The sequence below is a fragment of the Glycine soja genome, chromosome 1 (genome assembly GCF_004193775.1).
Source record: "Glycine soja cultivar W05 chromosome 1, ASM419377v2, whole genome shotgun sequence".
Lineage (NCBI taxonomy): Eukaryota > Viridiplantae > Streptophyta > Magnoliopsida > Fabales > Fabaceae > Glycine > Glycine soja.
The window spans coordinates 894,486-908,346 of NC_041002.1; the positions used below are offsets into that span (position 1 = coordinate 894,486).

General features: G+C 33.5%; 2 protein-coding genes across 2 annotated transcripts; one reads left to right on the forward strand and one right to left on the reverse strand.

The window, feature by feature from the left end:
* On the forward strand, positions 1-2,519 carry LOC114407785. The gene is made up of 3 exons (XM_028371037.1): positions 1-143; positions 822-1,055; positions 1,973-2,519. The coding sequence occupies exons 2-3, from the start codon at positions 873-875 to the stop codon at positions 2,222-2,224; spliced, it is 435 nt and encodes a 144-aa protein (XP_028226838.1). The 5' UTR covers positions 1-143; positions 822-872; the 3' UTR covers positions 2,225-2,519.
* Positions 2,520-3,229: 710 nt separating this feature from the next.
* Positions 3,230-11,739, reverse strand: LOC114407780 (golgin candidate 1-like). Its single transcript, XM_028371024.1, has 21 exons — positions 11,529-11,739; positions 10,975-11,055; positions 10,528-10,577; positions 9,836-10,447; positions 9,681-9,743; positions 9,522-9,599; positions 9,210-9,413; positions 8,450-8,506; positions 8,290-8,364; positions 8,139-8,210; positions 6,957-7,019; positions 6,749-6,847; positions 6,142-6,219; positions 5,966-6,034; positions 4,931-4,978; positions 4,761-4,856; positions 4,604-4,680; positions 4,238-4,283; positions 4,055-4,153; positions 3,916-3,960; positions 3,230-3,782 (listed from the first exon to the last, which is right to left on the reverse strand). Exons 1-21 carry the CDS (start codon positions 11,554-11,556, stop codon positions 3,711-3,713), a joined length of 2,112 nt encoding a protein of 703 aa, XP_028226825.1. The 5' UTR covers positions 11,557-11,739; the 3' UTR covers positions 3,230-3,710.
* Between the last annotated feature and the right edge of the window lie 2,122 nt (positions 11,740-13,861).

The following is a 13,861-nucleotide window of genomic DNA, read 5'->3' on the forward strand; positions in this document are numbered from 1 at the left end:
TGTAGTTTATCAAAACCAAAAATAAATAAATTGGAAAAACGAGGTCGTTTGGTTTGGAGGTTTAGCACTCACTATTTCTCTAGTTTCTCTGCATCGCCTTCGTCGATCGAAGTGGAGCTTCCATTTCATAGCCGGCGGTGAAGGTACGATTTCCGTATCCATTGTTTCCTTTTGGTTAGTTCCACTGTGATTGAAAATGGGAATAAGGTAGCGGCGATGGCTTGAGTGGTTGTGACATTTTCACAAACACCAAAAGGGCAATATGAGTTCTGATGATAGTGTGGATATCTTTGTACCAACCAGTTGGTTTTTTTTATTCAGTTATTTTTAGTTACTATGAGTTGGTGCAGTTATCATCATCTCCAATAATTGCGTTATCATGATCGCAAGTTTTAATACTCTTCTGAGTAGCATGAAGAGCAATTCAGATGTGTTTGTTGTTTTGTGTAGTATCTGTGCTAGTTTACTTTTTATATATAGTTTTGGTTGGGGGTAGGGGTGTAAATGAGTCAAGCTATTCGTTAGCTACTCGAGCTCGACTTGTTAAATGAAACGATCAAGCTCGCTTGTATGACCTAGCGGACCTACAGTAGCTTGGTTGGGGGATGCTATTGATGTCTATGTTTCTTATGTTTTTGTAACTTCTCAATTAATCTTTGTTACATCTTGCACCGAAGGTTAGTAATCAATAAATAAAATTCATTTGTCTACAAAAAAAAAAAAAAACAATTATAGTGACATTTGTTCTCATTATATTTGATTATATAATTGAAAGATGGTATTAGCAATTCATTTGTTGCTATATGATGCATTTCATGCAGATAGATAGTTAGCAGACTTGGCTGACCCTGAGCAGGAGGAATAAGAATAAGATGCCTCCTTATGATTGTATGTTTCTGTTTAAGCCCCATATAAGGAAGGAAGCTGTCATGGATTTAGTTGTGAGGGTGGGAAAGCATGTGTGCAGAAGAAATGGGGTTGTCACTGATATCAAGAGTCTCGGAAAAGTTCAGTTGGGCTATGGTGTGAAAAAGCTAGATGGCAGATATTATCAGGTGAGTTGATTATCTGTAATGTTGTAACGAGAGTTTATGCATTATAGGTTTTTTATATGCTGTTTTATAATGCTTTCTTTGATGTAAGCATTGCATGTTTGTGTGCTGGTGTGTTTTTGAGCCTAGAAATCACTTCAAGAATGCAACCAATCATCCTTCATTGACTTCTACTATTTAGATGGTGGAACTCATTTAATTCATATTTAATTTTACTGCTTCTTCAGATTAATGAATTCATTTGCCAATAATGTAGTTGTTTTTTCTTGTAAGATTAATTCAGACCTGGTATTTATTTGTGTTACATGTTTAGAAAATTTTGCCACTTTGCATTTAACCTCATTGTAGAAACTGAGCTACTAGTGCACCAGTAATATGTGATCAAACCACCATCTTTTAGGTGAATACTTTTTTTTTTCTGTTTAAATTAAAATCTCGTTGCTTGTACTGTTTTTTGTTATCAGGGTTGAATTATTCATGGACAGAGCTAAGCATATAAAATTGCCAAATTAATGTAATGTAGGTTGAATTAAAAAAAGGCTTTGGTGGTACAATTTCACATAAGCATATGTCAAAGGATTTGGTGATATGATGTTTCACATAACTCTAGGTTTGAGGTGGTGTATGGTAGAAGTTGATTTATTAGACATGTAAATGTATGACTATCACAGTACTATTTAACCCAATGTGGCTCAAAAAATTGAATTGGAACATACTTGAAAATTTATGCGGAAAAATGTTTATTGATTATTGAATGTGCGGTATTCTGCTTGCAGCTAGTGAAGTTTCAGCAAACTTTGCTTAGTTTGAGAGCCTGATTTGCGAAATAGGAGGATTTAAAAATTATTTTTTTGAGTTTGAATCGAAATTATGCAATTGTAATATAATGTGTTTCCATTTTCCATTTTTAATTGCTGTAGGGCCTACTGATGCAAATGAGCATGATGGCTACACCTGAAATCAACAAAGAGTTGCATTACCTAAACAAGGAAGACCGGTTACTGCGTTGGCTTTTGGTTAAGCAGCGTAATACAAAATTTGGGCTTGACTCCTATGGTGATGAAGGTAGATATGAGCTAAGCAAATTGTCCCAGATCGGTAAACATGGTGATGAGGATGAGGATGAAGATGATGAGGAATATGAAGTGAATGAAGAAGAAACAGTGAACTAAAAGATAGCTGAGTATCTTGTTAGTTTCCATTGTGAGAGTACAAAACCATTTTGCATAGTATTGTTGGTGTCAAACATTTGCTTACTTACGGTACTAGGTATCAATCAAACATGACCAGTGGGCTCGAACATGTTATTTCATAAACTCCGAGCTGTCTCTTGCTATTCGAAAAAAACATCTTTGTAGCTTTGGTGAAATAATTGTAACTCGTGGTTGTGTTAGCCAGGATCTACGAACAGTTTGGTTCATTCAATATACTTCTAATTGGTGCGTATGTTAATATCTTGAGAGCAAACAATTTTTCTCAATGGATAAGAGCAACTTCAAAATTCATCAATACTTTGGAATGTAATATTTCATGCAAAAGAATAATAATAAAAAAAAAACTTAAGCAAATGTACCACCAAGGATTTTATTGCCTCGTATATAAGTTGGTATAAACGCTGGTTATCTGCTATAACACCACTTTGGCCAATAAAGAACTTTGCTGATTATGGTGGGAAAGATAATGACATGGATTATGCATGAAAAAAAAGAAGAAAATCACTCCATTTATTAAAGTCAGAAATTTGTATTAATTATGGCTGGGGAGGGGGACATGATTTTTGCGTATAATATTACATAAAATAGTTATCCTTTTTGTTTATGAAAATGGTCTGCTTTAAGATTAATTTTAAGATTCTTTTATTTGTTATATTAACAAAATTATCAGGCTTTTAGCGAAAATGAAAAACAAAGAATGATTTATTTTTACAGAAGTGAGATGAAAGAATTATTTTATTGTATTCCATCGTAATATATTCACTTAATGGAAAAAAATTATATATTTCATTCTATTCTATTTCTATCAATATAAACATAAGCTTAGGAATTACACATAAGAACGGATTAGAAATGTATACGTATCTAAACCAAAGGTTTATTATATTTGCCATTACGACAATCCCATTTATGTCTTGTAATTTATATCTAATAATAAAGAGAAAAATAGTAATTATCGTACGGTTACTAAGTAATCTAGTAACTAACTTTTCATCATTCAAGCTCAGAATATTCATTAGTTTTGGCAATTGCCCTTGGAACGAAGAAAAATGATATCACAAAATATATTTGTATCTACATCGTTCCACTCAAAATACATTTTCGGAGAAGAAAAAACGAATAAACATATAATCAACCAATTCAATTTTCAGGACAGCCTACACAAGAAAGAGAAGCTGTGCCACCCATTCAATAATCATACGGCTAAAGCAAATTCCAATTTTCCCAACTCCATCTTGCAACAGTTTCTCAAAAGATCAACTTGAGACATAAGATGCCTGTACCTAAGTTCCTCTTTTGGTTTGCAATGCACGAGTAATTTGCTGAAAACCATTATCAAGCCACCCTAAGCAGCGGCATTGGAAATGTACACTTGAAAATATATGTAGTCAGGAAGATATTATTAACACCTGACACATGCCCTAGATGGAATATTTTTGAAGAGTCACGGTAAATTCTGGTTAGAAAGTCCCATAGATTCTGCAACTTCTCTAGCGGCCAATGTGTCAGCTTGTACCTACATAGAAGATAAAAAAATATTCAGAATCCAAAAGATTTTACTGTGATAAGCTATACTCAAAGGGATAGGTTTAACATGGCTGCATGTATCAGTAATTGTCATATATTCTATATTGCAATTGGATCTTTACCTGAAGGCGATGCAAGAGATACATCAAGAAGAGATGTACAAACACCTGTTTGCAATTTCTCAAGGTAAGTAAAATTTCAAATCCTTCAATGGTATTTCATCCCAACTAAATTGACATTTTAAACATCTAATGATCTCACCAAGTAGAAAAATAAAATAACTCGAGCTGTTGGATACTGCCAGAGAAATCTTGTGGCCCTGACAGCCCCAGAATCTAATAGTTTCACTGCCTTTTGCAACTGCATGAGACATGCCACATACAAAGTTAAAAATAATGCTACAATGGAGAATGAAAATGACATGAAACATGATGGTTGTTATACCTGAATACTTGCACCGACCAAATGACGGTGATGCAAAGGAAGCGGCCTGCAATTTTCACTTTATAAGATTCCAAACTTCACAAAGGAAATGAAAACTTTACCATTTATGAAGTAATGAATAGATTAGAATGCTGATAAAGAAAATAATAGATTAGAATAAGAAGAAAATGCAAGAGATAATTTAATGTGGGGAGGGTAAACAAATAGAGTTGCACGAAGGATGAGAGCATTTTATTGCGTTTGCAGGAACTTCCATTGCTGGTAGCAGGGCATATGACTATTGAAGGATAAAGTTTATGAACATTTTAATCAAATGCATTACAGATAAACAAGATAAATACTTTAAGACAGTAAGAGGAAACATACTCAAGGGATTTTATTTCAGTCTCATCTTCCCAAGATGATGATGCTCGACGAGAAACTCTACTTCTTTCTGCCTCTGCCTGTTCAATATAACAATGATTTGAAAATCAAGGTGAAGTCAAACTACTAATCAAGCAGCCACAGGAACTTGGTCACATACCTTTGCTTCCTGAAGACGCTTAATTTCCTTTTCCAATTGAAACTCTGCAGCAGCTTTTTCACTGACCATGGTTTCTAATTGAGTTTGTTTGTAGTACTGAAATGAAGATAAAATATAAATTTATTGAATATCACAGGTTAGTTGCATGAAATTTAATCATGAAAAATTACCAAAAGGTCAGTCAGTTCCCGATAGCGTTTCTCTAACTCCATATGCTCCTGTTACAACATTAAGATGATGCTTAGAACAAGCAGTATTCCAAAATTATCATAGCACCAAAACATTGTTAAGAGTACTAACCAAACATAAACTCGCTAAGAGTACTATATTAACTTCAACTTTCTTATATGTCAACCCACGCAAGAATAGCATGATAGGCTGGAGAGTGTAGTGTGTGTGAAAAAGAGTGTCAAGGAAAGTATTGCTACCATTACTCAAGGTAATATCTGATTGATATTAAATATATGGCATGTAACTGGGAAGATGCATGGATGCTTATACTTATCTAACAAATAAATCATGACACCCATTTCAAACGCGATGCAATTCTTTTTCTCGGTAAAATAGTCTAGGGTCTAGACCACCCAGTAATCAACCATAAATATAATTTGGATGGTGATTATGACTAAGTAATTTATCATTTATGCTTAGACAAATAGGATAACACTCCATAATAACAAAAAAATTATGCACCATTATATCTGGAATTGAGTCCATTCAAATTCACAGGTATACTTCCATCAAAAGTTAATATATTTTTTTTGATCAGCAGAGATAAATTATATTAATATAAAAGATAAGTACAAGAGGTACTAATGTAATTACAATGTTTCAAAAGTGCCAAGAGGTGATGTTCAAGATAGATTTCCATGCATGGTAAATATTACAAAGAAAATTACTAAAAGGATTTAATAGTAAAAAATATTCAGTTTAGAAACAATTATCAATTAACCAGTTAGATTAGATGGTTAATAAGTAGTAATTAACTGATCATTCCTCAACTGGAAATGGTTTTACCTTATATTCCCCCCCCCCCCCCCCCCATAAAAAAATAGAAACAAGACCATTTATATGACAATCTACAGAAAATGATGCAGTACAATCATGAGGGCATAACTTGAAAATTTCACTAGTAAGGCAGTGGTATGAGTATGACCATTAAGTCTTAAGCTCTTCCTACTTAAGAAACAAGGAGGTTTTATTACCTGACGTGAGTAATGCTCAGCATCCCTCTTCATGGCAGCCATTTCAACTCTCATTTTTTGCATTTCAGCCTGAAACAGTGAAACCAAACATATCAATAATGGAATGTGCAACTTGACCTGCAAGAGAGGTGATTATCTCAAATAAACTTCACAAGAAAAAAAAAAATGAATCTTGCCTCCAAGGATGATAGCTTGTTTTCAGCTTCCCTCTGACCTTGACGTGCACGCTCCAATTCTTCCTGCCATGCCTGCATCTAAATATATGAAACTGCCATGGTTATAATTCCATAAGGATGAAAAATTATCACTAATATTATCATAATTGTCATCTAGAAATGGTTGTGGCAACTGTTGACATGGGCCCAGCTGTGCCCACGTTCAACTATGAGCATGGGAAATTTTTCCACAGACCCCACTCCTTCCCCTCTTGAATTTTCTTTTGCTAAAAAAATGACACTTAGGTCTAATTTGTATTTTAATAGAATTAGCAGGACAAACATAAAATTAGCAAGAGTTTCAGTTGTCTAAAAGAAGCAAATAGGGGGAAAGGTCTAAATATTGAACAGGACAAACATAAACATAAAATAACAAATGTGTTCTATTTATATTTATACAGCAAATCAAATGTGCTTTGAAATGGTTTACGCAATCAACCAAAAAGGACACTGATTCTTTAAATATGCTATACACTTATTGATAAACTTTGTAGAAGATGTGAAATATAAGGAAACCCACTAAAGTTGCAAATCAACCTACTCTCTTATCAATAATCTGAGTCTATACCTGAATTACTTGATTTGCCTCTTCTGGTGCCTTTTTTTGTTCCCGGCGCACACGGGCTTCCATATCTTGTAGTTCTTGATTTAAAGATGCGCATTCAACCTGATAACAGATGTTACCAAAAACTATTTAGTGGATCTTTCTTTCAGAATAGTAATCACTAATCAGCCTTCACATTCAAAATGGAAAAAGTTAACTGTTATCCATGTACCTCGAGAAGTGCCACTTTCTGCTCAAGTTCTGTGGCTTTTGCTGTCCTCTCGTCCGCTACTCTCTGAAAAGAGGAGCAACTAACAAATCAATCTATATATTTAACCTAATGTCAATAACAATTCACCAAGCAAAATAGCTGGACAGAGTGGACCAAAGCAACCTTATTAACACATGGTTTATCATTGTGGACTTGTTACAATTGTTCATTTTTGTTTTTGGTAAAGTAAATCTCTATTAAAAATTTAAATAGCAAGACCGAAAGACATCATTGATGACAATATGATGCCAAACTTTACCAAAATCTTAAGGGAATGTAGTCAGACTTGCGTAGCAGCATTGAACAAGCTGGGATGACCCGCTTCAAATTTAAATGTGAACAAAATCTTTCAACATTTCTGCTGATGAAAATTATTTTATAATCATCACAAGATTCACTATACAAGACTCTTTCATATTCCCAGACACCCCCAGTAATTGAAGATTCACACATACTTTTACGCATACCAGGACAATTATTAGGATATAGAATTATATATATGAACTTTGTGTCGTTCTTCTAATAGCTGTGTTAATGTAGTAAACTTTTCAGACTTAAATGGAGATTGGGCAACTTTGCTGCATTTTTTTACTTTCTAGTACCTCCTTTTTTCTGCTAAAGAGGATGCCTTAAACTTCTATACTTCCCCTCTTCCTTCTAAAAATATTTCTCTGTCCCTACAAGGATGCCAAAAGCAATATGACTGGCCCATAGCAGCCCAAAAATGCTCCAGCCAACCTGATCTCTAAGTAAATAGGCTAGCACAAAAAGATGTGTGGAAATATGGCAAAAATGCAATCCCAAAAGTAACTAACAGCGATAGCTGCCTGAAAATATCGCAAGGCTTGGATACTAGTATTCTAAATACATGTTATTTTAAAAAATATTCTCCACAATAAATTTCCACCTGTGCTTAGAATCCGATTACATGTTTTCTGTACAAGCTCTAGATTACAAAGTTCATATACAGAATTTTTAGCCGCATAGACAACTTGACAAGCAGCTAGTATGCCTACAATAATGTTGTCAATTCAATCATGATACAAATTTAACGACATATGGCAAAAACCAAACGAAAAAACAGTGCTTTAATATGTTTTACACTCCATTTAAAAGTTAAACCACACTAAGTGCTTACATTACCTGTATCCTTGCAAGTGCAGTGGATGACTCAACTGCTCTGTGCTCCAATTCCACTTCTCTTTCCATAGCAGCCTGTTCTACCGATCACAGAATCACTAAAATATAATGCAAAACACAGAAACTTGAGAAATAAATAATTCAAGTTAGAGACCATTTTGGTAGCATTATGTGCAGCACGCTCCTCTTCTGCTCTTCGCTCAGCAGATGCTAGCTCCTCTCTTAGAGCCTGCAAGAACAACAATTTTAATATGCAAACAACTTCATCATTGTATAATTATAGTAATCTTACATGCATAACAGAATCTACTTACCTGCATCATCCTTGTTTCACTTAGTTCTCGATTTCTCATCATTGATTCCATGCTTGCCTGGTAAGATATGAATAGTGTTACCCGAGCCATAATTATAAATAACACTCCAGCATTAGAATATATTTAAGGTACAAACTATAGTTAAACGATTAATCCAACACTAATGAAGGAAACTGAAGTAGGTAGATCACTATGTTGCCCAGTCCAACAAGTCTACAATAGCCAAATATTTTACTGATTCATAGAGTAAATAGATTCCCTGATTCTGCTAAGCAAGTAAATTTTAACAGACATCACATACAGACTAACACAAACCGCAAATCAATGACAATCTTATAGCTATAACACGGGCAGCAAGAAAAGCATGGTATGTACTGAAAGAAAGTAGTGGTAGATTTCTTTGTGATAGTGGCAAAAATTGGATAGTTGAACATGCATTTCTAGCAACCCTTGTCATTCATAGACCAAAAATTCTTGGTAGAACAATAAAAGTATACAAATTAGATCTTAAGATTCATAGACCAACTTGGAGAAGGGATTATTTAAACTTCAATCAATATGTCACAATTAGCCAAGACTGTGTATAAAAATGTATGATGCCAACACTGAAGCAAATCCAACAAGTTCATTATTCATTAAACAAAAAGCTTCCACAAAATCAAAGCAATTTGAACAGAATATAGTTTAGGTGGAAACAGCAGGTGCAAGGGAGGAAATAAAATATTGTAAGACACGCATCAATAAATTAACTAAGAGGAACCTGCAGGGAAGCTAGATTTCCTTCTGACAATGCAGCCTGCCTCTTAACAGCATCCATCGAACTTAAAAGTGCCTCAATTTCAGCATTTTTTGCAGCCAAAGCCTCAACCATATTTGATTCAACTCTGGTCACTTCCCTTTTACTTTCAGACAAATCCTTCTGTAGCTGTTTTATGCTAGCTTCATATGATTTACTCAGCTCTCTCTGTAGATTTAGAATTGATTTAAGTGATACGATAGTCAATATGTTTTCATTTCAAGCATATAATGAGACCTTTTATTCCTTTAACAGGAAATAGTGATGGTGCTTAACCTCTGAAGTGAGAAGTTCCTCCAACTGTGCATTTTCAGATTTGTATTCTTGAAGACGGGATGACAATCCAGCACAGACCTGAGCATCATTAGGAAATATTAATCAGGCATCTATAATAAGCAATTAGGAAGATTTTATTGGTTTAAGAAACACCCTTACCCGAGCTAACCTTGCCTCTTTAGACTGACCAGTAGATTTTGTTGTTTTAAGTAATCCTTGAGCCTATGTACCAACTAAAAAAATTAGTCAGAAGATTTTTTTACTAAAGATGTGTATAAGTAAGAACATCTAAACTTCTCCATTTTAAGTATTACCTCATCAAGTTGATCCTGTACTTTTTTGGGGGAGATATCAGTTTTGTGATCCTCTTGGCTTTTTTCATCCACAACAGATTCAAGTTTTACATCAGAATCTTTGAGTATAGTATCATTATTAGGAGCTGTGTCAGAAGCCACAGATTCAGATTTCTCTATATCCACATTTTTACTGGCATCTAAATCTCTAGATTTGATAATTTGCCCAGTACTAGTGGGTTCATCACTGGGGCCCTCAATTTCTTTGGGAGCTGGAGGAGGATCCATCTCACAAACATCTGAAGCACTCTCTTGGACAGTATCACCATTAGCAGCAATAGTGGCAACTCCAATATCAGCATCATTTACTAATGTTTCCACATCATCTGGGTCATGTTTACCAACATCATCGCCTAGCATTTTTGATAATGAAGAGCCTAACAAGGGTGATGTTGCATCGCTAGGTCGTGGCTCCTTTGGTTGGTTTGTAGATGTTGAAGCGCTCCCATCAATTATTTCAGGATCAACTTTGTCTATTGAAGTTGCTATGTCCGCAGGTGCTGATGGAGATCCACTTTTCTCCTGAGTAGTATCACTAATTGTAGTTGATGAGTCGGATAGTCCCTTTTGAGCCTGCAAAATCTCAAAAAGACAAATGTGAATATTACATGAATATTATTTGTTGATGTTGGATAGTAATGCAATGGCAATACCTTTGGTTTTGATTTTGTCTTCTTGCCCTGAGATCCTTGCCCATTTGATGCTATTTATTAAAAAGGTAACAATAAAACAATTGTAAGCATTTCTGATATTGGAGAATATGTATCCAAAAGACATAATGCCAGGTTCATTTGTTTTGGGCAATTAAAAATATTGGGAAATTATTCCTTAATTTTCAAAAGTTCTCCAAGAAAGCTAACAAAAATAGGCAATGAAAAATAAGCAATTATTTCTTCAAAACAAGCTGAACCAGACAGACACTTAATGTTTTAAACCAAAATGGTTTGTTTATACCAAGCAAAAGATTATCAGAAAGAGAATAAGAAACGGAACTTCAGGTTTAAATTGGCACCACAGCTTTTCAGCAATAACCCAAGTCTAATTTTCAGCATGTATTGACGGCTAACTAGGTGGCAAACCAAAAGAACTAAAATATAAACCTGGAGACTTAAGATCACCCTGCTCCTCTGATAAGTCACTGGCAACAGCCTTCGCTCGTCGATCTACAACTTCAAATAAACCTGATCAACCAAAGACAAAAAAAAAAAAAAAAAGGCTATACACGTCAGAGTTAAGCTCAAAATGCATCTCAAGTGATATAACTCCCTCTCACCAGTCACCGCCATCACCCACGTCACCTAAGCAATAATAATGAAGGCAATAATACTCCTAATACACAATGCAGTCCTTCATTGAATTACAAGTATTAGTTAGTGTATTACATTGATGAAACCATTAACACTTAACACTCACCAGTTCATTCCCTAATACATCATAAGCATCACAGTCCCTCACCAAAAACAATAGTATTAAGTAATTTGGCAAAACCATTTGAAGAACATAATTTTACGCAAGAGCACATCAACACATCAGCATTAACCATCCATCAAAGATTCGATGATCAACCAAACATTGCGATTATTAAAAATAACAACATCAAAAACGAAATTGGAGGATTATAAGATACGAATCTAGGAGGAGCGAGATCCGTCACCTTCAGCGGCTTTGAGCCACGAATCCATTGCCCGAAACGATCAACGACTCGAGATTCGAATCGCGAAGAGTTCAGAGATCCAGCACTTGTTGAGCTACTTTCATCGTCCAATGAACGACGTCGCTTTGTTTCTGCACTGCACTTGCCTGAAACGAATCGCGCGAGAAATATAAAACCGCTTCTTTCTCTCTAATTCTAATAAACTGCACCCCTCTTAAGTGAGGATGTGTCATATACTATTTTTTTTTCTTCATCTTTTATCCTCATTAATTTGAAATTTAATGGAAAGATAAATAAAATCTAATAATTGTTTCCATATGAATGATTCATTTTAGTATATTAACCGCTTGGGTCGTTAATGTATTCTATTGATTAAAAAAAACTAACAAAATATTTTTTTTTTGAAAATGAAAATTGTTTTTTTCTTCATATTTTTAATAGCTAATTAAAAAATCTAATTAATTTTATTTTAAATATTATTGCATTTTTAATAACTAATTAAAATATTTTTATAATTAAAAAACTAATAAACACATTAATTTAAAAAAACTAATAAATACTGTTTTTCATTTTTTTTAATCCGAGTAAACTTTGTCCGAAAAAATAAGTTACCATGTCTTTGTCTAGTGTCGTTAACAACAGTCATTGCTTCCTGCGCCCCATATGAAAATTAAAAGGTCAAAAATACCCTTATCCTGACTTTGAATTGAACCCTAACCAGCCTCCACCCGACTTTTAAAGCTTTTTTTTTTTTAATGTATATTCGATTTAAAAAATGTGCAATATGTGGATTTTCTAATAGGTCATCCATCCTAATATTGTTTCTGCTTAAACACATTTAACTGCAAAGTTTTAATGAGATTTAATACATTAAAGCTTTTGCAACATTTATATAGTACCAACAAAAGATAAGAACATCCAAAATAAAAATCCCCAAACAAATCAATCCACGTATCCGAATTCAAACCCAAATCATTTTTTTATGACACTCAAAATAAGCTCTTGTGGCCATCATTAATGTTGTGTTTGGTTAAGGGGAGAAAGAGGAAAATAAAGGAAAAATAATGTGGAGTTTTATGTGACATTTTATATTCTATTTTAATTCAAAAATTTAAATATTTATTTTCTATTTTCATTCTCTACACTAAACTCGGCATAACAACATACATATACTCACGATTTGCAGTACACTCCAAAACATTAAACTACTAAAAAAACATCAATAAAATTTCAATATTAAAAAAAGGCTTTTGGAAAACCGTGAATGTAAAAAAAAAAGTACTAGAATTATGACATCCGCAATATTAAAGAAGACTTTCAGAATAATAAATTCAGAATGTTGATAAAAGTCTTCCGGAATACACTAAAGACTTCTGGGATCACTAATCCGGAATTTACAAAATAGGGTGTTATTTTTTTAATTTAGGAATCCATAACATGAAAAAGATTATTACGGATTATGTTTTCCAGATTGCAATTTGTGTACTTCAAAAAATCTAATCCAGAATATTTGTGGGGTGTAAGAAGTAATGGCCTTAAAAGAAGGAGGACAATTTGGAGATCTTAAAAATTTAAAAATTTAAAAATTAAAATGGGGTGCAGGGAGAAATTTGTGAAGTATAAAAAGTAATGGCCTTAAAAAATTAATGCCAGCAACAACAGTGTGACACACATCCTTTTCAGTGGGTGTGCAAAGAAATCTAGTTGGGCCAAACCAATCCACAACCGGAGTGCCCCAAATCGGTATAAGCCTAAAAACTAATTTTCAATTTTGCTCCTAAATGTTACATCTCCTATTCTCCTCTTCCATTTATTGAAAAAAATTGAGTTACTAATATCTCACCCAACCCATTTTTTCTACAGTTAAATTCTATTTCTCAGTTTGTTTAAACTTAAAAAAAAATTATATAAATATTTTTTTAAAAAATAGATATGATTTTTTTAAAATAAAAAAAACTGTTTATTTTAAGTAAACTTAATTTAGACAAAAACATAAAAAATAATCATAAATTTATCATTATAAAATATTTATTTTAAAAATAAACTTAAACAAATTAGTTCTTTATCTGATCACCAAATAAAACACTGCTTTTCTGGAACAACATGATCTTACCAGGATATTCAATGAAGGATTCCATTCTAGGAAAATGATTTCGCTAAAAAAATTATTCTTTCATTTGAATTAAACACTTCCATGGTACTAATTCTTTTTAAGAGATGGGGTACGGAATAATATTTCTTTTACTAAAATTTAAATAAATCTGATTATACTATCATACTTTAATAATTAATCCTGGCTTTATAAAAAGTTACAAATAACTGCCAACCGAAAT